At 39.1% G+C, this 25,669-nt stretch overlaps 1 protein-coding gene across 1 annotated transcript in view; it reads right to left on the reverse strand.

The window, feature by feature from the left end:
• TNR (tenascin R) overlaps positions 1–24,328 on the reverse strand; it is a 110,029-nt gene extending 85,701 nt beyond the window's left edge. The window contains exons 1-5 of the mRNA XM_044673994.1: positions 23,830–24,328; positions 21,102–21,578; positions 16,229–16,492; positions 5,482–5,597; positions 1,534–1,684 (exon numbers count right to left, since the gene is read on the reverse strand). Coding sequence (XP_044529929.1) covers positions 1,534–1,684; positions 5,482–5,597; positions 16,229–16,492; positions 21,102–21,578; positions 23,830–24,328 — 1,507 coding nt within the window. The remainder of the gene's footprint in view (positions 1–1,533; positions 1,685–5,481; positions 5,598–16,228; positions 16,493–21,101; positions 21,579–23,829) is intronic.
• Between the last annotated feature and the right edge of the window lie 1,341 nt (positions 24,329–25,669).

Below are 25,669 nucleotides of genomic sequence, written 5' to 3' on the forward strand. Positions count from 1 at the left end.
AAAAAATTAAAAAAATATTTATGGTAAATAATATCAAACCAAAAAAATTAATTAAACTTCCTCTGTGTTCCTTTATACTTAAATGATGAATTTTCTTGTGTAAAATGTAATCACTACTTTTCAGTTATTCCCTCTAAGTCTCCATCAAGATTTGGGGGTTCTCCATTAAATCCCATTCATTTTTCCTTTTGTATATTCAGTATGTAGACTTTTCCCAGATTTCTATATAGTCTTTATTTTTATCCATTTTAATTGCATTCTTTTCCCATTACATTATTTTTCCACAATTATTCAACCATGTCATTTAAATTGCTACCAGAATGCTAAAAAATATTTAGCAACTGGTTTCTCAGAAAAAGAGTATAGCATACACATTTTAAAAATATTTTATTTTCCTCCAATTACATATAAAAACAACTTTTTAACATTTTTTATTTTCTTTTAATTCTCTGTTCCAAATTCTCTCTTTCACTCCTATCTTCCCTCTCCTTTCCCCTCCCTAAGACAGTAAGCAACCTCGCATAGATTTTACATGTGTGAACATGTAAAACATTTTCCCATATTAGTCATTTTGTGGAAGGGATCTTGAACAACAACAACAAAAAGGAACAAAGTAAAATAAGATATGTTTAGGTTTGTATTCAGATTCTGGAATTCTTTCTCTGGAGGTGGATGTCATTTTTTGTCATGAGTCTTTGGGACTGTCTTAGATCATTGTATTGCTGAGAATAGCTAGGTCATTCATGTTTATTCATTAAACAATATTGCTGATACTATGTACAATGCTCTTCTAGTTCTACTCTCTTCACTCTGCATCAGTTCATATAAGGCTTTTCAAGTTTTTTTGAAATCATCCTCATCCCTTCCTTCCTTCCTTCCTTCCTTCCTTCCTTCCTTCCTTCCTTCCTTCCTTCCTTCCTTCTTTCCTTCCTTCCTTCTTTCCTCCCTCCCTCTCTCCTGTTCAATTTTACTCTCTCCCCTTGATTTCTTCTTTTTCTATAGTGGCCAGTACTGGCAAATGAGTTCTTTGATGCCTGAAAACAGAACACTGAAACACTAAAAAGCAATCTCATAATTTCCAACCTGGTTTTGGGGGGGATGAGCAGGATTGAAATTGGTCAAGACAATAAGCCAGGGAAGAAGTCTGCCTTTTATATTTTTGTTTGTTTTTGAACAGTACATATGATCGACTCAAAAGGAACTTTCTTTGAAGAAACTACCAGCACACAGAGGAAATCACTATGTTTCTTCTAGTTTTAGAGAGCTGTATGGAGCACTGAGAAATCGAGTGATTTGTCCAGTATCACATAATCATTTCATATTAGAGGGGGGACTCAAGCCTGCATCTTCTTGCCTTTGACTCTTGGGTACTCTATATTCAATCTACATCTTTCCTTAGTCTCTGTAGAATTTCACCAGAGTCCTTTAGGCAGGCATCAGGTTCCCTTTAAAAACAGAATGGTCTACATTTATATTCCTGGAGTCAACTCCTGGGCTATCATAGGAGTGAGTGAGGGTTCAGGAGTCACTTACGAGTTGAGATACTGGCTGCTGTTGGGAAACTCCGGGCTTGATCTTTGAGAGCTACCACATTAACGATATACTCTTCCCCTGGCTTTAGCCCTGTCTGGTTGAAGGATGTGACATCACTGGGTAGCTGGGCAATCACCCCTCCTTCATTGTTCTGGGAGATGCAAAGAAGAAATAAAAAAGAAAAAGGAACATATCACTAGGAGAGAAGGTCTGTGTGAGTTCAGAATCCTGGAAGTTGATGGCTAGCTATTTCCAACCTAATCATGTAGATAGCTGTGTGCCTGGAACTAGGACTAATTCCCATCAGGCTTAAGTGTGATGCAAAATGACCACAGTTTATTTGTAATTTTAATAAATGAATCACTAATTAAAAGTATTCCTTTGCCTCCTCATGAATCAATTGAGTTTGCCAATGAAAATTTGTCATGAGACAATGGAGAATGAACTTTGCCACAGATAAAATGGTGACATTGAGTAACATCCATCAGGTTTTGCTGGCATTCCATCCTTAATCATGAAGAGCATGCCCTTGGTGATTTAGAGGAGGTAGTTCTGAGTGTGTGTGTGTGTGTAAACATCTATACAAACACACAAACATATTTCAAAATAGGAAAGACAGTCACTTTTTTTATACAGGCAGGAACTATTATTTTGCTATATCTGGATTTTCTCTTGGAGTTAAATCAGATGTGAATCTGTCAATGTCTTGTTTCGCCTTCAGCCAGATGAGTTAGAGCTTAGTGACATGACTTACTCCAATGTGCTAATACAAAATGGGAGTAGGGAGAGAACAAAGATTAAGATGGAGGGGGCAAAAAAAGAATATATAGGCCTGAATTTTCTCTTTTTTGTTCGATAAGTGTTTCCTATGTACTTTGCTAGATACAGTGGAAACGTTGCCCAACTTGTGTCCTATTCCTCTGTCTATCAGTCCATCTTCTTGGTGTTTGGTGGCACCAGAGGAGTGCTAAAGCTGACCTACTTATACAACCTAAGCTCTTATAATTGTGCTTCCCAACCTATCCTGCTCAGGTGCCTTCTTTTCTAATCCAGAAACTATGAGGGGTTCAGAACTTCATTGTTCAGATATAATATCCGTTTAATAAAGCTTTTTCCTTATTGTTCTTCACTTGTGTTGCATAGGAGGATATTATCGGGTCCCAGAAATATGTATGGTCTTAGGGCTCCCCATACCAGAGGAACAGGTGAATTTCCACCTAGCCCCATGGACCTACTCTTTCCATAGACTTACAACTTAATTAAATTAGAGCTTACTCTGGGGAAAATTCTACCAGTACTCATCCACAAATTTCTGGGGATCCAAACCTAGACATCTTCATAAGACTTGCAATTACATTATATTATTTCCTCTCCTCCTACACATCATTCTTCATCAATTCAATCACCCTGTACACATCCACTACCTCATTATTCCATACTCTATTCTCAGTACACTTGGCCTTGCAAAACCAGAGGATGAGTCTGGCATTGGCATGGCAAACAGTAATCACCAGCACCTTCCATGTACACCTAGCTTCCTTTCAAGCCAGTCATTCCCAGAACTGAACATGGAGAATGTCCAGATGAACCTTGCAGAGTTATTCTTTAAAAATCAGTGAGCCTGACATCTTCAAGGGGAAAAGTAAAAGGGTCACCACATGAATGATAGAATGCTTATTCTTCAAGACCGCTGCCTTCATCCAATACTTTAGTTTAAGGCTGGGCACAAGGGAAGCTGGCACACAATTTTGTCTCTGTATATCAGTAAGGTGATGTAATTTTGCCCTCTTTACAAAGGCCCACTTCCCTACTTACCTCTGTAGGATGGTATAGAGTCAAGTTGCCTATTGCTTTTCCCCCTTCTTCATTATTAAATTAAAAAAAAAATTGATTACTTTTGTTTTCAAAATGATCTTCATTTCCTAAGATGTCCCTCCCTTTCCTTTACCCATTAAGTCATATCTTGTATCAGAATAAGAGAGGAAAAAAGGGGGAAAAAGCAGTTTGGCAAATCCAGTCAACATTATCAAATGTCTAATAATATATACACAATTCTTCACCCATTGTCTCCCACTTCAGCAAAGAAGAGAAAAGGTGGATTTTTTTTTCCATCTCTTGTCTGGGACCAAGCTTGGTCATTATAAGTATTCAAATCCATTCTTTAAGTAAAAAAAAAGAATTTCACCTTCACAAAATAAAATTCCATAATAAATCATTGGTCATGATGTAAACATGTCATCAACCCACCTTAGAGTGAGGTAGTATGGCCCAGTGGAAAAACAATGAACTAGGAGTCAGGAGATTTGAGTTCTTGTCTTGGTACTGATACTAACTGGCTGTGTGACAGTCCCTTACCTTCTCAGGGCTTCAGTTTTCAGGGCTGTAAAAATGAGGGGGTTACTGTACTAGATGATCTCTAGGGTTCTATGATTCTAAGACAATCTGAGGCATTTAAAGGTGAAACCTGGAAACTTTTGCCTAGAATTGTGTTTCATTCATTAATTTTATTAATTCATCAAAAATCACTTGAGTTGACCAGGGGTTGGGATATAGTAATTTTTTTGCAAACATTCCCCAGTTTGGACAGAGGAAGAGGAGAAAGGGGATATGGATGGAGTTTATTAAAACTATAATGAATATTACCATTCTCTAAAGGTATTAGCCCAAACTAGGCTATATAACTAGATATGATGGGGAGGTAGGGAGACTCCATCTTATTGGAAGTCTTAAAAAAAGACCATATAATCATGTGTTGGGAGTGGGATACAGGATATGCATGGTGCCTCTGGGGACTAGATAGCCACTTCTAAATTCACCTAAATCTGAAATTTCATGATCCCAGGACTTTTCACTAGAGGGCACCCCGTGGAACTTATAAAAAGAACTATTTGATCCAGTAGGTAGTAAACTTTTGAAACTCACCACCCCCAAATAGTACAGGTAGTAAATTAAAAAAAAAAGTTTAAGAAGAGTTTAGACAAATTCATGATGTATTTCAAATGGGTTATTAAGGGAAGCTAAAGATGTTAGGGTTCTTTCTAGTTGTAACCTTTAGAGAATGATGTCATGGAAAAGAGCTATGCTTTCTTACTAAGTGTTCCTTGGTGGGTGTTACTGGCATAATACTGCATGGGGCTGGTGTTTGACTGAGTCTAGCATTTCTTGCACCCTAAAGAAGAGAATCATTTTAACCGTGGATTTTGTTCTTTTTGAATTTGGTGGACCCATTAACTCCTGGAACTTTGAGGAGAAATAATATTCTGTGAATGTTTCTATTAACCTTCCTTTTGATTTTAATTAACTTGACCATACTTATTCCTTTCATGCAACTGATCAGTGGTCCGAGTTTACGTCTGGTCCCCTGAGACCAAAAACATGTTGCTTAACCAGTAAAGTGTTTCTAGAAATGACCTTGTTGTCCTCTTCATTTTGCAGAGGGGGCTACTTACCAACAATTTATCTTTCTATAGTACTTTTAGGATGACAAAGTGTTTTCTTCAGAGCAGTTCTATTTGGTAGGTAGTAAAACAATTATTATGCTTTTACAGAAGGGAAAACTGAGACTCAGAGGGGTTAAATGACTTGTCAGCAAAAGACACACAGATACTTAGTGGCAGAACTGGGACAAGAACCCAAGTCTCTTGGGTCCAAGTCCAATATCTCTTCCACATCACTATTCTGACTAGATGTAAATACATCATCATAAATATACCATATTATATTCACCCAAGAGAAACAAAGCTTGGTGTGGTAGAAATTATCACTGGAATAGGAAGGAGACACAAATTCTACTCATGGTTCTGCCACTAGCTAGTGATGCTAACTTTTAATCTCTTTGGGTTTCATCGCCTTCAGGCATCAATTACCTCTAGGCAACTGACCCAATTCCAGGTGGAGAGTTAGTCCTGGAAAGAAGGGCATCTAACAGTCTAACCAAATGGTTGTTACCTTTGGGATGAAGCTGATCTCCCACCCATCGAAGGAGAAGGAGAAGGGTTCCCACTGCACCTCCACGGTGGTCTCTGTGATAGTCTTGAATTTCAGCCCTTGAGGGGTGGAGAGATCTGGAATACAGCAATGTGGGTGACAGCTTCATGGGTAACCCTGATAGCCCATGGGTCAGCCACAAAGCATTCACTTCAACTCCTAGCAGACTGCCCTCCACCCCACATGTCCCACAGCATGTGCAGGGAAATCTTAAGCTACACATGCTGACAGAGAATCCATACACTCGATTAATGACCCCTTACTCATCATGGACTTAGAATTAGCTTAATTAATATATGAATAATTGAGTAGATACCCTAACAAATGATTTTCTTCTATTTCTTATTATAGAAGAGTTTAATTCCTCAAGAAAAAAGTTGCATATTCCCTTTTTCAGCTGTTGATAAATCTTTGTTTTTTATATAATGTCCTTTTTCAAAGAAGCTTCAAAAGCATTTCCAAAGTCCTCTTTGGGGCCTTCCTCACATGCCCAAGAGGTACAGCTAGAATAATTATGCATCCTCATGTCATGCATAGGAACATTAAGACATGAGGGGAGTTGGCCAAAGTTCAGAGGTAAGCCAACAGCCCAAATAAGACTGGGTGACCTCTTTCTATGAAATAATATGCTTTTCAACACTAACATTGAGGATTTGGTTTTATTCAGAAGAGTGAGACAAGAAGAGAGGAGAATACTCCATTCTTTAGGTAACAGCCAGCTTCTGCAGGGGAAACATAAACATTAAAACAACAGGAATATTTTCAAAAATCAAGTTTTTTTATTTCTCCTCCAATGTTCTGCTTCCTCCCCTTATTCTTTTTCTCTCTCATGGATTCTCTAACTTCATTCCTCCTCCTTTTCTCTTCTTTTTCTTTGTCCTCTGGCATTCTCTTTCCCCCTGTATCTCTCAATCTTTCTTCAGTCTCCCTCCTGCTTCTACTGACCTTCCTCCCACTTCCTCTGCTTAACCCAAGTGATAATGTACTTTTTAGAATGGCATTCCAATTACCCATCCTGACCCGTGGCAGGCCCCACTTGGCTATGTTCTCCAGGGTGCTTGCCCCCATTTTAGCAGTTGTCTCCCGGGATATTCCCCTTGGAGAACTGACAGCATCTTTCCTCCCTCTGTTTGGGTGCCTTCTCTTGCAGCTTGCCTGAGAGGGAGCATGGTCTGTTCTTAACCCTTTTAAAGCTTGGAAGTGGAGATTACCGGATTTTGCCTTTGTCACCTGGGAGCATGCTGAAGCGGTTACCCTGAGTTGGCAAAACAAACCATGGGAGGGATGAAAAACTCATCACTTTATACACTTATGGATCAGAGAGGAGACATTTGGGAGTCCTTCCAGGGTACCCAGAGTGGTGAGTCATCCATGAGCAAGGTGGGAAAAACAGCAGATGGTAACCTACCTTTGTAATGTTATCATGCAGGAGCTTTTAAACTGGTTCTTGGGCACCAGAGGAATTAGTAAAAGGTCAAACACAAACAAAGATAATTATAGACAGATGTACACATAAAGTCAGCTTCCATCTGGGGGCGTCCTCTATTGTGACATTGAAGGTTATTAGTCACCCAAATGAATTATTGAATCTGTTTGTGAACTCTGTCTGGGATGAGTTTTTTTTTCCTGTCTAGATGGCACAGTTGTTAGTCCTTTCTGAAGGCAAAAGGGGAGCAGGTAATATTTTCAAGTCTACTTGACTCCATAGGGAAGAATTTGGAGCAATGGGTAGAAGACAAAGAGATGCAGGAAACATTTTCTAACCAGTAGAGCTATGCAAAAGTAGAATTGACTGCCTTGAGAGGAGGCTTCAGGTTAAGCCTAGATGATCGATCACCCTCTGGAAGTTTTACAGTGGAGATCTTGTAAAGGTATATGGTTAACTGAAGTGACCTGAGGGGTCCCTTCCCAGGCTGAGATCCTGTACATCTGTGAAGACTCTTTCTACTCTACCTAGTCCAAATTTTCACATCCTTCAAATTCCAGTTCAAATACCAGCTTTTTCATGAAACCTTCCATCATTTCTTGACCCCTCCACTTTCTCTCCTTTTTTTCTGAAATCCTAATTGTACTTACAATGTATAAATAATACATACAGAATTTAACTACATGCTTCTTATTTTTTCTTTTAACTATTACATATTTTATTTGAGGAATGTGAGATTGTGAGCACAAGGATTGTTTTTCCTCTTCCCTTTCCCCCTCCCTTATTACCCTTAGCACTTAACATAATGTTTGGCCCATTTTAGGTATTTATACTTACCTTTTGTCTATTACAATAAGTACTTAGGATGTACTCATTGGTTGAATGATTGATTAATATTACATTTGTCTCTAAAATTAGATTATAAACTCTTCAAGTGGCTATACTTAGTTGTTGGATGGGCTAGGAGGTTCAAAGGGTAGAAGTGGATAAAGTGCTGGGATTGAAGTCAGGAAGGTGAATCTTTTCCAGTTCAAATCTGGCCTCAGATACTTACTAGCTGTATGACATTGGGAAAGATACTTAGTCCTATTTGTCTCAGTTTCCTCATGTGTAAAATGAATTGGAGAGGGAAGTGTCAAACCAGTCTCCAGTATCTTTGTCAAGAAAACCCAAAATGGGGTCATGAAGAGTCAGACATGATAAAAATGACTAAACAACAAATATCTCTTTCAGTGTCTTAAAGTGATGTTCCCAAAAGAGGGGCTCTAATGGCAAGGGAAAGAGTGGGAGAAGAAATAAATATTTATTAAATGCTTTTTATGTGCCATGCACTAGGCTAAGATCTTTACAAATATAATCTCGTTTAATCCCCACAACAACCTGGGAGGTAAGTGTGATCATTAGTCCCACTTTACAATTGAGGAAACTGAGGCAGATAGTGGTAAATATCTTACTCAGATTCACATACCTAGTAAGTATTTAAGGTTGGATTTGAACCTAGAACTTCATGACTTTAGACCCATGGATTTATCCATTGTGGCACCAGTCACCTAACTAAATCCCTTAGGTGCTCTTGTACTTGATCAGCAAAACTCCACCCATTCCACAGTACAATATCAACTCCTTGAAGTCAAGGACTATTTTCCATTTTGTCTTTGAAGCCTCAGCACCTATCATGGGACCTTGCACATAACAGATGCTAAATAAATGTTTATTGAGTTGTATTGAATTATTGTAGAATATCTAGATAATTTCTGCCATTCTTCTGAAGGTCTCTGGAAAACAAAATATGAATTTCAGTTGACTTTACCTTCTACCCCTTGAGCCTCCTAGCCCAACCAACTACCAAGTCATCTCTCTCTGCCAATTCATGGCTAAGTGATTTCTCTTCCTCATTACCCACTCTCACTCAACCTCTTCGAATCTGGCTTCCTTCTTTCCACTTATTTGTAATTTCTTTCTCAAAGGTCACCAGTGAACTACCAATTGCCAAATCCAATGAACTTTTGCAGTGAGTCATAAGATGATATAATAGAGCTGAAAATATCAGATCATCTGGAACAGAAGTATCAAATACTTGGCAAATGGACCATATTTGGCCCATTATATTCCCGAGTATAATCTGAACCAGAGTATAATATAATTGGGAAATACTTAATAAAATAAACAAAAGTATAATAAAACATAGATAAAATTACTATATGGTTTTCTGAATTGACATGAAACTTGCAGAGATCCTTTTTAATCATTTTTCAGTTGTGTTTGACTCTCCAGCACCCCACTTAGGGTTTTCTTGTGAGAGATATTGGAACAGTTTGCCATATCCTTCTCTAACTCATTTGACAGATGAGGAAACTGAGGTAAACAGATTAAGTGAGTTGCCCAGGGTAACACAGATAGTAAGTATCTGAGTAAGTATCCCATATGTGAACTCAGAAAAATGAGTCTCCTTTACTCCAAGTCTAGTGCTCTATCCACTGTGCCACCTAGCTGCCTCTTAGCTGCAAGGATCCTTTATTGGTTTATTGACTCCATTTCTATTTGAATGACACTTCTGATGTAGAGATTACTCTTCCTTTTACAGTGAGGAAACTATGACCCAGAGACACGAAATAACTTCATGGTTATATAGTATGACACAGAGTTGGCTCTTTACATCCACTTCTTCCTTTGCCCTCTCTGCAGCATTTAGCATTGTTATCTATCATCCTCCTGGTGAATGCTCTTTTCTCTATTAGGCTCAGAAACAACACACTCTTGTATCTTTAACCAGTCCATCCATCTCATCCTCTGATTCCTTAAGGTGAATGTTCCTCAGAGGTCTATCCTTAACCCTTATTCTCTACACTCTCTTCTTTGGTGGTTTCATTCATTCCTATGTGTTCAGCAACTACCTCTGTTCAGTGCCTTCTGATCTTTCCCTCTTGTGAAGAACTTTCTTCTGAGAACTAAACTTGCATTTCCACTTCTCAATAGCATCTCTCCATCTAGATATCTTACAAGAAATTTAAATTTATCATGCCATAAATCAATCTTATTCTTCCCCTTTTGTTTTCTCCTCCTGACTCAATTCACTATTTCTGTTTGTAAAATGCTATTCATCCAAACCCTGGTATTTGAAACCTTGAGGTTACTTCTCATTCTTCTCCTTACCCAATTAACATATCCAATCAACTATCAATCTCTCTCTCTCTCTCTCTCTCTCTCTCTCTCTCTCTCTCTCTCTCTCTCTCTCTCTCTCTCTCTTCCTTCCTCTCTTNGCAAAAGGGGAGCAGGTAATATTTTCAAGTCTACTTGACTCCATAGGGAAGAATTTGGAGCAATGGGTAGAAGACAAAGAGATGCAGGAAACATTTTCTAACCAGTAGAGCTATGCAAAAGTAGAATTGACTGCCTTGAGAGGAGGCTTCAGGTTAAGCCTAGATGATCGATCACCCTCTGGAAGTTTTACAGTGGAGATCTTGTAAAGGTATATGGTTAACTGAAGTGACCTGAGGGGTCCCTTCCCAGGCTGAGATCCTGTACATCTGTGAAGACTCTTTCTACTCTACCTAGTCCAAATTTTCACATCCTTCAAATTCCAGTTCAAATACCAGCTTTTTCATGAAACCTTCCATCATTTCTTGACCCCTCCACTTTCTCTCCTTTTTTTCTGAAATCCTAATTGTACTTACAATGTATAAATAATACATACAGAATTTAACTACATGCTTCTTATTTTTTCTTTTAACTATTACATATTGTATTTGAGGAATGTGAGATTGTGAGCACAAGGATTGTTTTTCCTCTTCCCTTTCCCCCTCCCTTATTACCCTTAGCACTTAACATAATGTTTGGCCCATTTTAGGTATTTATACTTACCTTTTGTCTATTACAATAAGTACTTAGGATGTACTCATTGGTTGAATGATTGATTAATATTACATTTGTCTCTAAAATTAGATTATAAACTCTTCAAGTGGCTATACTTAGTTGTTGGATGGGCTAGGAGGTTCAAAGGGTAGAAGTGGATAAAGTGCTGGGATTGAAGTCAGGAAGGTGAATCTTTTCCAGTTCAAATCTGGCCTCAGATACTTACTAGCTGTATGACATTGGGAAAGATACTTAGTCCTATTTGTCTCAGTTTCCTCATGTGTAAAATGAATTGGAGAGGGAAGTGTCAAACCAGTCTCCAGTATCTTTGTCAAGAAAACCCAAAATGGGGTCATGAAGAGTCAGACATGATAAAAATGACTAAACAACAAATATCTCTTTCAGTGTCTTAAAGTGATGTTCCCAAAAGAGGGGCTCTAATGGCAAGGGAAAGAGTGGGAGAAGAAATAAATATTTATTAAATGCTTTTTATGTGCCATGCACTAGGCTAAGATCTTTACAAATATAATCTCGTTTAATCCCCACAACAACCTGGGAGGTAAGTGTGATCATTAGTCCCACTTTACAATTGAGGAAACTGAGGCAGATAGTGGTAAATATCTTACTCAGATTCACATACCTAGTAAGTATTTAAGGTTGGATTTGAACCTAGAACTTCATGACTTTAGACCCATGGATTTATCCATTGTGGCACCAGTCACCTAACTAAATCCCTTAGGTGCTCTTGTACTTGATCAGCAAAACTCCACCCATTCCACAGTAGAATATCAACTCCTTGAAGTCAAGGACTATTTTCCATTTTGTCTTTGAAGCCTCAGCACCTATCATGGGACCTTGCACATAACAGATGCTAAATAAATGTTTATTGAGTTGTATTGAATTATTGTAGAATATCTAGATAATTTCTGCCATTCTTCTGAAGGTCTCTGGAAAACAAAATATGAATTTCAGTTGACTTTACCTTCTACCCCTTGAGCCTCCTAGCCCAACCAACTACCAAGTCATCTCTCTCTGCCAATTCATAGCTAAGTGATTTCTCTTCCTCATTACCCACTCTCACTCAACCTCTTCGAATCTGGCTTCCTTCTTTCCACTCATTTGTAATTTCTTTCTCAAAGGTCACCAGTGAACTACCAATTGCCAAATCCAATGAACTTTTGCAGTGAGTCATAAGATGATATAATAGAGCTGAAAATATCAGATCATCTGGAACAGAAGTATCAAATACTTGGCAAATGGACCATATTTGGCCCATTATATTCCCGAGTATAATCTGAACCAGAGTATAATATAATTGGGAAATACTTAATAAAATAAACAAAAGTATAATAAAACATAGATAAAATTACTATATGGTTTTCTGAATTGACATGAAACTTGCAGAGATCCTTTTTAATCATTTTTCAGTTGTGTTTGACTCTCCAGCACCCCACTTAGGGTTTTCTTGTGAGAGATATTGGAACAGTTTGCCATATCCTTCTCTAACTCATTTGACAGATGAGGAAACTGAGGTAAACAGATTAAGTGAGTTGCCCAGGGTAACACAGATAGTAAGTATCTGAGTAAGTATCCCATATGTGAACTCAGAAAAATGAGTCTCCTTTACTCCAAGTCTAGTGCTCTATCCACTGTGCCACCTAGCTGCCTCTTAGCTGCAAGGATCCTTTATTGGTTTATTGACTCCATTTCTATTTGAATGACACTTCTGATGTAGAGATTACTCTTCCTTTTACAGTGAGGAAACTATGACCCAGAGACATGAAATAACTTCATGGTTATATAGTATGACACAGAGTTGGCTCTTTACATCCACTTCTTCCTTTGCCCTCTCTGCAGCATTTAGCATTGTTATCTATCATCCTCCTGGTGAATGCTCTTTTCTCTATTAGGCTCAGAAACAACACACTCTTGTATCTTTAACCAGTCCATCCATCTCATCCTCTGATTCCTTAAGGTGAATGTTCCTCAGAGGTCTATCCTTAACCCTTATTCTCTACACTCTCTTCTTTGGTGGTTTCATTCATTCCTATGTGTTCAGCAACTACCTCTGTTCAGTGCCTTCTGATCTTTCCCTCTTGTGAAGAACTTTCTTCTGAGAACTAAACTTGCATTTCCACTTCTCAATAGCATCTCTCCATCTAGATATCTTACAAGAAATTTAAATTTATCATGCCATAAATCAATCTTATTCTTCCCCTTTTGTTTTCTCCTCCTGACTCAATTCACTATTTCTGTTTGTAAAATGCTATTCATCCAAACCCTGGTATTTGAAACCTTGAGGTTACTTCTCATTCTTCTCCTTACCCAATTAACATATCCAATCAACTATCAATCTCTCTCTCTCTCTCTCTCTCTCTCTCTCTCTCTCTCTCTCTCTCTCTCTCTCTCTCTCTCTTCCTTCCTCTCTTTCTCTCTCTTCCTCCCTCCTTCCTTCTCCTTCTGTTTCTGTCTCTCTGTCTCTCTTCTTCTAAAACTTTTCTTCAGTGGTTCCTTCTTACTTAATGAGTCAAATTTGAACTTTTCTGACTTCTCTGACTACGTTCATGTCCTCTATAATTGAGAAACACTCCATCTTTCTACCTTCTTCCATACTATTCCTTTCCATTAAAAAGTGAGTAAAATGAACTTTCTGCTTCTTGAGCATACATACACCAAATTTGATTGCTTCTACCTTTCCTTGGGTTGCTCCTGATCCCTTAAATGCTCTCTTCCTCTTTGTTGGAATCCTTCTTGAACATTTTGCATTCTACTCAATCATTTAGTATGTTATATTATTATATGATAGCTCTATTGGTGTTTGTCTCTCCTACTAAGACTGTTGTCTACCCAAGGATGAGGGCAGGGGCCACATCTTTCCCAAACTTTGTATTTCCCTCACAATCTGCACCCTTATCTAGCATAGCCTTCTAAAATATGAAACATTTAGTGAATATCGGTTGAGTGCATAAAAGACAAAATGTTTGTTGACAGGTTACAGCAATTTCCTTTTTTGGATTCTATGACCTAAGTAGTCAGAGTGATTTTGAAGCTCCCTTTCAGTATTTTTATGCTAATGTAGCTCTATAAGGATCAATCTTTTCTTTTTGAAACTTCTCCCTTCATAAGGGGAATAGTTTCAAGCATCCATGCAAAATTAGGAAGAGAAAAGATTACTATTCCCTGACTGGCCTCTCTAGTGCTGGTTACTCAATCTCTTATGCCACCCAAAAGAAATAGAAGGGAGGAATCAGCATATTCTTCACTCCCTACTTTTCCTTTCAGTCTCTCTGCTTGTCTTCACTCACCAAACCTTGTTTGCTCTTTTGAGGTTCCTTCTGAAAATATCAAAATTAATATTACTTCTAGTTTCTTCTGTATTAGTTCTATAATGTAATTGATTTTATGCTGTATTAATTTTATAATTGAGTCTGCATCTCAAAAAGCCACCTTGCTCTATCCTTGAGTTAAGCTTGAAGGTATAATTAAAAGAAAAACTGTTATCTACCATACCTTATCTTTAAAGGCATATAAGCTGCTGTAAGTATATTTCCACAAGGTATACTGTCTATCCTCATCTGTCTTTGTACAATTAAGTAAGGTCTTCTGTCTCTAATGAATGCTCCCAGGAGCCTGGGAGCCTGCTATCCCTGGACCACTGAAAATATTTTAGGGATAAAGATGATCCCATAAATCAAGCAAGCATTCCTTAATGACAGAGAGGGGTAGTTACTAGCTTCATATGGGTCCTAATCAATTAAAAAAATTTTTTAAACCCTTACCTTCCATCTTGGAGTCAATTCTGTGTATTGGCTCCTAGGTGGAAGAGTGGTAAGGGTGGGCAAAGGGGGTCAAGTGACTTGCCCAGGGTCACACAGCTGGGAAGTGTCTGAGGCTGGATTTGAACCTAGGACCTCCTGTCTCTAGGCCTGGTTCTCAATACACTGAGCTACCCAGCTGCCCCCTAATCAATTTTTTTTGATGTAACCAGTCATGTTGTTTCAACCACCATCATGTTGTCTACCCTGTAACCAAATGCATTGTCTTTCTCACCCACCCAATTCTGTATTCCCCAAAACTACATTAAGGCTAGTGAGCCTTACCTCAGGGTGTTTTGTTATGAGAGAGGCCATGGATCCAATATATTGGTTACTGCTAGCCTAACTAATAGGTTGAACATGACTAGACCTCATATTTAAGCTCAGTTTAAGCTTACCTTAATTTTCAAAGCTATTTTCAATTTTCAAATTTTCAGTTTTCAAACTTCCATCCACTGATATCATACTATACAAATTGTTGTTGCTATCTTCAATTGGCCTCCAAGTCATTTTGCCTCCTTTCTTAAGGACTTCAAATACTGGCTCTGTCTTCCTCTCCTCTGCCCCTGTCTTCGTACTCAGAAACTTTATTGGTATTCCCAATTTGTATTATTGGTATTCCCAATAATTTCCCCATTTTCTAGACTTTCTACTTCATCAATTTCTTCAACTGTTATCCCTCTACTTTGGCCCAGTCTGCCATAAGAATGGTGCCAACCTCCTATCCTTATTTATTCAAGATTCATTATAGCAATTCCCTGCTCACAAACATCCCAACCTATCTACCACACATCCACCAGATTAACTTTCCAGAGGCAGAGAGAGACTTGACTATGTCATTCACCCTCACCACCAAATCTTTAGGGGCTTCCTTCTTGCCCCTAGGAATAAGTACAAATTCCTTAATTCTACATTTAATGACCTTCTTAATTTGGATCTAACCTACCTTTTCATTTCACATTATACCTTTTTATACAGTCTATGGTCTCTCTCTATTTGACTATTAGCTGTTCTCTGAATTTGGCATCTCATTCTCTACCTTTGTGCTTCAGCACAAGTTATTGCCCATGACTGGAAAGTGCTCCCTCCTTATTTAGCTTTTTCAAGCTACTCACTTACTTTTTTTTCTTCATGACACCATCCAATTTTAATTTTGGCATAATGGACTACATCATTCATTTCTTTCTAACCCCATTCTCCTTTATTTCAAACTATGGCCATAAAAATAATGTCTTGACCTTCCTTAAGGAAACTATACAAACTTTCTTCGTATTCCACAATCATCTCTCTTCTTGCCAGGCAAGCATTCTTTTGTCAGAATACCCACTTACTTTAAGGGCTCAGCTCAGGTGGCACCTTCTGCACCGATCCATCTGCGATTCCAATTGTTAGTGTCCTTTCTTCAGATTACCTTATATTTACTCATTTTTGTATGCTCCTCCCTCCATTAAGATGTAAACTCCTTAAGGCCAGAGATGATTTCATTTGTGCCTTTGTATCCTCTGTGCCTAGCACAGTAGGAGTTTAATAAATGAATTGAATTGAACTTTTGAAGCCAAATAATGATTAGCTCCCTTGCAAAGACAAATGGAGAGGAAGAGAATATAATACATACGAGTGGACACCTTGGCAATGGCAGGTAGGCTGAAGGTGTTGCTAATGACAGCAAAGACACTGACGTTGTAAGTAAGGCCTGGCTCCAGCTCCTTGATGGTGATGGCGCTCCAATCCCCAGGTACTCGTTGCTGGAGCTGAAGGCCTCCCAGGACTGTTGGCTGGTATGAGATCACATATTCTGACACTGCCATTGGCCCATCCCATTCTAACTCAATGGACTTGTCGCTGATCCAAACTACTCGCAGGTCCTCTGGAGGGGCAACTGCCAAGCAGCAATACAAAGACAGAAGGAGGTCAGGGGATTGCTTCTTCCACCCCAGACCCAACTTCCATCTCCTATTCCCACTTACAGGTCATGATGTATAGTGTTTTTGATGAGTTTATCTATACTCATCTGTGTTGGGTGAAGAAGAATGTAAGTGGGTTGAGGGCAAGGCTCCTGTCTTTTCTACATGTTCCACTTCCACCACTATAGTGTCTACTCAAGGACTGAGTGCCATCTTGGATATTTACTGAATACTCATTGATGGTGATCAGATCTGGAAAAAGTTGGCCCCAGGTCATTCTGGTTATTGATAACCTACTTTGGTCTCTGGACTTTGAGTTATAGTTATCCTTGGCCCTTTTAGCTCAGCACAGAATAGGCATCAGCAATGCCTACAGGCCACCAGAGGGTCTGATGAAGGCAAATTGCTTGCCCTTTCAGCATCATATGCATCATAAAGGGGTCATATTTCAAATTAATAAGGGATATTATTGGTCACTTATTTTGTGATAATTAATTTTTAGACCTGGTTTCTCCCTTACACTCATCCCCAATTATTGTCTAAATATTAATGTTTCTTGAAGCATCCATGTACTGTACTAATGAGGAATTAATGCTAGCACCTTTTATCCCCAACACTTCAGGCTCTAAATGATTAAAGAAACTTAAGAAAGAATTATAAACTTAAGTAGGGTGGACTTGCAAACTCCAGCAGCCCAAAGATTAAACAAGAGATGAAGAACTAGTATTCAAAGGGCCATAATGTAGCTTCTAAATGTAAATGGTAGGTAATTACTTTAATTAGTCTAATGGTCCTATGGTTTTCTTCCTTTCTTCTCTGGATGATTTCACATTGTTAGGATCTTCCCTTTACTCTGTGTTTGTGGACACATAGACTCCAAATCATTTGTACTGGCAGAATGATAGTTAACCTTAGATCTCTTTGACTTCCTTAAGGTAGAAGAGAATGAATATTTTTAGCTTTATTTTAGGGTGCTGAGTAAATTGCTTTGGTTTGCTTTGCCTCAAGCTCATTTTTTTTAAAAGCAGGATATAGCTTTGCATCCTTATCCTAATCTAGAATGGAGAAAATATCTATTCTCTATTACTGTTCTCTCCCCCATTAGAATGGAAGCTTTTTGAAAGTAAGGGCTGTTTTTTTTTTCTTGTATGCCTAGTGCTTAGTACAGTACTTGGCATATAGAAAGTGTTTAATAAATGTTAATTATTCATCAGTGTAATGAGATACTCAACTGTAACCATGGTTATTCTCACATATGCCCCCCAAATCATTTGCATTGGCAGGATAAGTGTCTCTTCATCTCACCTCAGACCTCTTTGGTTTTCATGAAGTAGAAGAGAAGTGGGAATGATTTTAGCTTTATTTTAGGGTGCTTGGAAATTAGTTGCTTGACTCACCATTGCTCTAAGACACTTTTTTCCCATAAAAGAGTATATATAGCTTTGCTTCCTAGCCCTAGTCTAGAATGCATAAAGAATAAGGTATTTGACAAAGTTTCGAGGTCCCAACAAAGAGCCGAAGACATAATAATAATTAATAACCCGAAGACATAAAAACCTAGCCACAATCTATATAGCCCTAAAAGCTGAGCATAGTCTAGAATGCTCTGGAATATTCTTTATTAAACATCATTTTCTGTTTGGAGAATGATTTAGGATCTCCTAATGGATTAATTCTTTAGGCCTTTGCTTTTTTTTCTATTGGTAGCCATTAATTATAAGACTAATGACACCCTATTTGGGTTCTCCTTTTAGAGTGTTTTTTCAGTGAAAGTACTTGTACAATATTTGTTTGGTTATTTGCTTCCTTTTAAAAATAGATATTTTATTAGGCTGGTAGTAAACAACTAAAGACACAATAATAAATGAAATAGTTGAAAGTAAAATATCTTAATGAACCTAAACAGGGCTTTAAAATTATAGCATTTTTAAGGTTCACAAAAATCCTCTCTTTAAGTGAATTCTTTGAGAGCAGTAAGGATATGTAAAGGATATGCTGTTACTGTTTTTATTATTTCTATTTCTCTCCTTCAGAAAGGACATATGTTGACAGGAACAGGCAAAAAAGAGAATGTGACTATCCCTTTTCCTAGGATGAAGTCACTGGTGATGATAAGGAATGAATAATCATCCCTCCTCCAAAGATGTTGAATAGAATCCTTCCCCTTATATTAAATTAGGGATTATAAGCAGAGGTATAATTGTTCTTGGAGAAAATTTAGGGGAAAGGAGTTGGGAAGAAGCAAAACAGTGATGAAGAAGACAGTGTGATTGCAGGAGAGGAATGGCCCAATTCCATGGAGGTTGGGAAGGAAAATGGCTGTGAGAGTAGTGTGGACAAGAATGAGACCCTGGGGTTTTGGGTGTGTTGTGAGGTTTGTTCTGTGAACTTAGCAGGAGGGAAGAGCTACTTCAAGGTAGTTGCTATATATCAGAAAGAAGCATGACTTTGGAGATGAAGTGAGATCTTTTTCCCAAGGTAGGAAACATGCCTCCCTGGATATCAATGTCCTGGGACAAAATTTCATTTACCCTGTGCTAATTACACCCTCGGTTATCAGTCAGGGTCACAAGTCAGAAATTTTCCCCAATGCATCAGAATGTTAATTATTTCTTTCTGTCTATCTCCTAAAATCAATCTTTGCCAGTCGTCACTACAGACTGAGCACTAGATGGCAGGGTCAGTAGTTTCATCTAAATTTGAACATCAAAAAAATGGGGCAGCAGTAATCAGTGATTTTATAGGAGGAGGCTGAGCATTGGCTAAATGATTAAGATAATTTTTCCTTGGTGAAACAATCAGATCAGCTCCAGTAAGTCACCAGTAGTTTGTCAGAATTGGAGATTGAGTCCCAAGATGTACAGTATTAAAAGTCAGAGCATCATCATTATCATATAAACTTTCAATTATTGATTGTAGATAGGCCCCAATTTTGTGGTTTTTTTTTAGTTCTTTTAAGACTGGGTCTTCTTAATGGGAAGCTTTGATCTGCTCCATTTCTGACCTGAGCTAGGTAGCCCTTTGCTTGGGTAAACTGGTAGCCATTTGCTGTCCAGGGTCTACCATATTGAGGCTGACCTCAGGGTGGACTTCTGATTGTTATAGCCCATTGCAACTCAGGACTCTTGAATTTAGGAGATCTACCAGCCTCAGGCTCCCAGTAGTTGGGATTATGTGTATGTACTATACCAACTGGTCTTCAGTTTATTACATCAACATCTGATAAAAAATGAGCCATGATCTTTTTGCCTTACTTCTTTTGCCTTACTCTACTGGGTGTCAAATAGTTAATTGCTATTAGTTATTATGGCTACTTTCTGCACATTTTTTTTCTAAATAAACTTTGCCTTTTCTTATTGTATACTTCCAGTGAGAAGCAGCATAGAGTAGCAGAGAATTAGCCTTGGAATTAGGAAGACCTAGGTTCAAGTTGTGTCTCTGGTACCTAGTGGTTGGATGATTAAAACCAGATCATTTAAACTTTCAGTGGTGTATATTATCTGACTTCTCTCTGTGCAAAACCTCTTACCTGTTTGCAACTCTCTTTTCCTTATACTATCTCCAAATTTCCTGGAGTGTAGAACCTTAGTTATTTTCTCTGGTAGGGGACAAGAAGGAATAGTTCTACTTGCATTGTGTAGTTGCTGGGATCTAGATTAGGTTCAAATTACCGGAGGGACCAGTTGGTTAAGAGAGAAAAAGATTGGGAGTTTGTGGGAGAGAATGAAGTAAGGGTGTTTTGGAGTATATTGGGTAAAAGGTATATTGTGTTGGAGACAAGTTCAGTGACTGCCTATTGCAGGGAGGATGTGACAACCCATATTCCCTTCCTCCAATTAGTTAATCATATACCCTTCTTTATTAAGTCACAATAATCTGGGGTGCTCAACACACAATTTTGGAAACCTCTATTCTAAACAACTCTCTCTGACTTTAAAGTTATAGAACAGTTGCTGATTGATATTCAGAGATAAAGGAAGCTTTTTTTACTGGGAGTTCTGTCCCCCAAAGAAATCAACCCCACCTAAATCTCAAAGATTAGGGTATTATTTTTTCAATGAACATTATTTGGCTCATGATCACTAAGAAACTCAGGTACAAAAGAGTTTACAACTAATTTTTGTTTTTCCTAAATGTCTTTCAAAAAGGGTGCCACTGGGAAGATTTGAGGGCAGTGTCATGGTGGAATAGTATGGGAAATATTTGAGGGTTGGTAGTGTCCCTGAAATTAGATGATGCAGGCATCTCGTGTTTAGAGATAGCCTTGTAAAAAAATAATCTCCTTTACATGTTCCCCAAGGACAGAGTGATGGCGAGGATCCAGTATGCTATAATTATCACTAATATTGGCTTTGCTCCCTGGTTTCAAAGGTCTTTGTTTTCTTTCAACAGTCTTTAGCCTATTCTTCTTTCTATCTTTTCAGTGTTGGATCTGCCTTGTCAATATGGTGACCAACTGAGCTCTCTTGGGATAAGAATTCTCTGCTATACCATTCCAACTTAAGAGTGACAATCATTTCTGGAAAGAGCCTATACCCCTGTCTCTCTTTCCAGCCCATTTTCCTTGAGTTCCCCCTTTCCTACCTGCTGAGCAGTCAGGACCCTGGTACCCTTCCTCGCAGAAGCAGAATCCGTCTTGGCAGTGTCCTTTCCCACTACAGGCATTCAGGCACCTGCGCTGGCCACAGTCTTCCCCAACATAGCCCTCCTGGCAGAAGCAAGTGCCGTTGGTGCATCTCCCCTTCCCTGAGCAGTCTCCAGGGCACCTCAGCTCACTGCAGTCTTCTCCTGTGTAAGCCTCTTCACAGACGCACTCGCCATCCACACAGAGTCCTCGACTGCTGCAGTCTGTTGGGCATCGGAGCTCTGAACAGTCATCACCACTGTAGTCACTGTCACACACACACTGGCCTTCCACACACACTCCCCGGCTGGAGCAGCCCATAGGGCAATAGGGCTCCGAGCAGTTCTTGCCAAACCAGCCTTCGTTGCAGATGCAGCCACAGGACTCCAGGCTGAAATTCCCATGGCCGCTGCAGTGAGGGATATAATCCAGTTGACCTGGAATGATTCAGGAAACAGGTCAGAGGATGAGGGTGGAGGTAGTAGACTCTGCCTACTCCATAGCTAAATAATAGTATTTTTCCCCTCTGAGAGTAGGTTATCATCCTATTTAAGGGGAGGGATGGCAGCCTTGATCATGACAATGTTTTACTTTCCTGGTCTCCTTGTGTTACTGCCATTGCATATGGTACTCATGGCTTGCTGTGATGACTTTGACTGACATGACAGCATGTCTCTGTGGGAGGCAACCTGATGAACACAAAACCTTTTGGATCAGAGCTGAAAGACCTGGAATTGTTGGGGGCTGGGGCCAATTGAATCCCAGCTCTGATACTTTCTAGCTATGGGAGCTAAGGAACTTTACCTCTGAGAGTTTCGCAGTCCATAAAATGGAGCCAATAACACAGGTATTGTCCATTTCAGTGCTTCTGCCAATCATAGTAGGTGATTAATAAATGTTTATTGACTGACTATCTATGCCACTTTAGGGAGTGATTCATAAACCTTACCAGTACCTGACAATATATGCTTATTGACTTAAAGTATGGCATCAGTGTGAGTTGTGATGAAGATGAGGATGATAATGGCCCAGAGTTACAGGGATGATAGATCTGGGGCTGGAGGAATCTTAACAGGGGTGTGCTGGAGCTAGCTTTAACTTAGTTGTGAGAACTAATGGTTAAGTTTTCAGTGTGAGCATTTATATCTCATTTGTTCCCCCCTCTCCTGAGGCTCTCACGATCTCTAGCCTTTTTTCTCATTCTCAGCTCAGGTGTTGCCTCCTACCTGGGACCTTTCCTGATCTACCTGATGGTTAATGTTTTCTCCCTCCTTAAAAGATACTGTGTTTACTTATGGATATACACGTGTTCTCCCAGTAGATCATAAGTTCCATGACAGCAGGAAGAATTTCATTTTTGTCTTTGTATCTCCAGCACCTAGCATAGTGAGTTGTATTTTGGAGAGATTGGGAGTGGAATCTATACCTGTGATTCCATCTCTGTGGGCAAATCTCACTATGGATCACATAGTTCAAATGCATCAGAGGCAGATCTAAAACCTTCAATTTTCCTAATTCCAGGACTAGTCTACTCTCCACCACACTGCAGTCAGGCACATACTTGGTGCTTACTAAATATTTGTTGAATTTTTCTGATTAAATTTTTTTAATATAAACTGAACAAAGAATCACTAAGGAGCATAGGATTAGACACCTTCAACTAGGTTTGTTCTCTCATATATTTCTGATTCTTTATTTGGATTCTTAGTTGGGGAGTGGGAGAATGAAGGGAGGAAAAAAAACATAAAATATTTTGCTATTGAAAAAATGATCACCAGCCAGCAACAAAATCTCAAGATGAGCTTGACTGCAATCCCTCTGGACTTGTGTGCCATTCAGACACTATTAAATTTTTATCCCTTCTGCCTTCCACTTTCATCCCCAAGAAAGCTTCTGTGTTATCTGATCACACAGCAGTCAAAGCTTGGACCAAAATAAGAAAATAATTCCCCCTGTTATTACCAGAGGAGGCAGCTTCTCCTGGATGGGATGGAGACCTGTTCTGTGTGAGGACAGCTGAAAGTGAACTTCAGAAAGGAACTAGATTCCCCTTATCATCTGAAAGAGTAAGGCCTCTCAGGTCAGAGCTAAGAAGGCATCATTGGAAGAAGTGTGAATGCTTTGGGGGTAGGGGTGGGGGTGGCATTTTTCCTGAGCTCGGAGCCTTTTAGGATGGAATGAGCTACAGCGGGAGGGAGGACTTCAATTCTCTTTACAATGGAGATCTCCTCTGAGCCCATGATGACTCTCATTTATACAGATGGGAGAAAGCCTGAGACTGAATGAACACAGTGACTGAATTCTCTAGTCCCCCAGGTTAACATGGTTAGATATCAATCCAACAGCCTGTGAAAACCAAAGATGAATGAAGACAGACATCAAATTCCCCACTTGCCACAGAAGATGCGCTGCTGAACCAATGTACCATTACCTGACTCATCCTCCTGAAATCAGGTTAATGTATTGCAAACGGGCTAAGCAATGTAGAAATTCCCTGAACTGAATCCCCTGGGAAGGGCTACATTTAGATCTTAGAGGCATATTAACAGAGTGCTATACACTAGAGCACATTCCCCCCTGGCACTGTGAAGAAATGCAGGATTTCACTCTTAGTGCTTAATTTACTCTCCTGCTTTAATGGAACTCTCTTCCTCCCACCGAGATCTCATGCATCTGGTCCACTACTACCTGTAGCTGCATTTTCCTGGCAGCAGTTGGAGGTGCATTGGTCCCGAAGCATAGACACTTCCCTCTCCAACATTTCAATTCGGCTCAGCAGTTCCTGCATGACCTGGGCAGAGGATGAGCACTTGCAGGCCTGTTTGGGAAGGTTGATCCTGTGGGTGAAGGTGACCTGGCTCTCACTGTCAGAGGTATGATCCATGTATTCCGTCATCCTCTCATCTTCTGTACTCATTTCTTGTTCTGCGGAGGCTTCCAGGCCAGAGGAGCAGAGGCTGTCCAGGGGCACATTGATGTTATATACATGGTTGAAGACCATGGGATGCTCTTTGCTGGATGCACTGTAGTTGACAAATCCCCCTTCCTCCTCCACAGCCTGTCTCCTGACCCTTTCTGTTGTCACCTCCAGCTGACAGTCTGAGGGTTTAAGGACAGAACCCAGAAGGATCAAGTTGACTCCAATGAGCACATTCTTCAGTACCACCGTTTCACCGTCAATTCCCATTTTTCTGGAGCCTGGGGAGATTCTTGAAGGCCAGCCTACAGAGGACAAGCTGGTTTGTTAGGAATCTGGAAAAGAAAACAAATGAGAAAACCTGATATGTGAATCCTGACTACATCAATGCCAAATAGTGGGTTAAAGGCCGAAAGAAAGGAAGAAAAAAAGAAAGAAAGAAAGAAAGAAGTACTGTGAATTTTCAAGGGGAGAAAGGGAAAATGTCTTCTAGGTAGTCCACAAGGCCATTGCATCAACATCAAGAAAACCAACTGCAATACAAAAATAACTTGACTTCCTACCATTTGGTTTTCCCAAAGGACTTAGTCATAGAATTCTGCATTTGAATCAAGCTCCATGGTGTGGAGGTAGATCCAATCAAGGATATACTGTTCTACAAACTTTTGTGTGTCCCTGAAGGAAAGGGCTTTGCAATGACAATACAGTGGCTTGCTTCTGTTGCCACTGAGATATTAAATTAAGTGTAAGATGTAGCCATGGCTGTGCCCAGCATTTTTTATAAGTGGTAGAGAAAGGATCTGGGATTATAGGTTACTTCAGTGAAGAAAAATGTTCACATCTAAGATTGTGATCCATTTATGACTTAATAGGTGAGAACTAATGAATTGCCTGAGGCACCTAAGACTTACTTAGGAACCCATGGCTAGTTTCAAGAAGTGTCAAATGCTAGAATCTGAACCCAGGCATTTGATTCCACAATCCTATATGGCCTCAACATAAATTTGATATAAAGGAACAAAACAACAGAAATCTATTTTCCATCTTATTGGAAAAAAAAGAAAACCAAATTTCTTGTAACAAATATGCATGGTGAAGCAAAACAAATTCCCTCAATAGCTATATACAAAAATATATTACGTCTTACTTTGTACCCTAAATCTATCACCTTTCTGTAATGAATAGGATGTTTCATCATCGGTCCTCTGAAATCATGAATGGTCATCACATTGATCATAGTTTATAGCTTTCAAAGTCATTTGTTTTTCCAGTGTTGTTATATAAATCATTCTTCTAGTCCTGCTCACTTCAATCTTCATCAGTTTATAAAAATTCTTACAATTGTTCATTTTTATAATATTGATGGGATGATGTAAATTGTCCTTTTGGAAACTAGGTTTCTGTTAAAATGATTAAATAGGTGTGTGTATGCTTGTGTGTGTGTGTGTGTGTGTGTGCTATAGGTGCCAAATGTTGCACTTTCAGAAGAGGTTACTGTATTATTAATTTTACTTGACTGTTTTATACTGTTAGAAGAAACCTTTCATGAAGTGGTAGTAATCTTTAAAAGTCTGTAATGTAAAACAAAACACATCAATGAAACTTTAAAAA

This window comes from Gracilinanus agilis, chromosome 4 (assembly GCF_016433145.1).
Source record: "Gracilinanus agilis isolate LMUSP501 chromosome 4, AgileGrace, whole genome shotgun sequence".
Lineage (NCBI taxonomy): Eukaryota > Metazoa > Chordata > Mammalia > Didelphimorphia > Didelphidae > Gracilinanus > Gracilinanus agilis.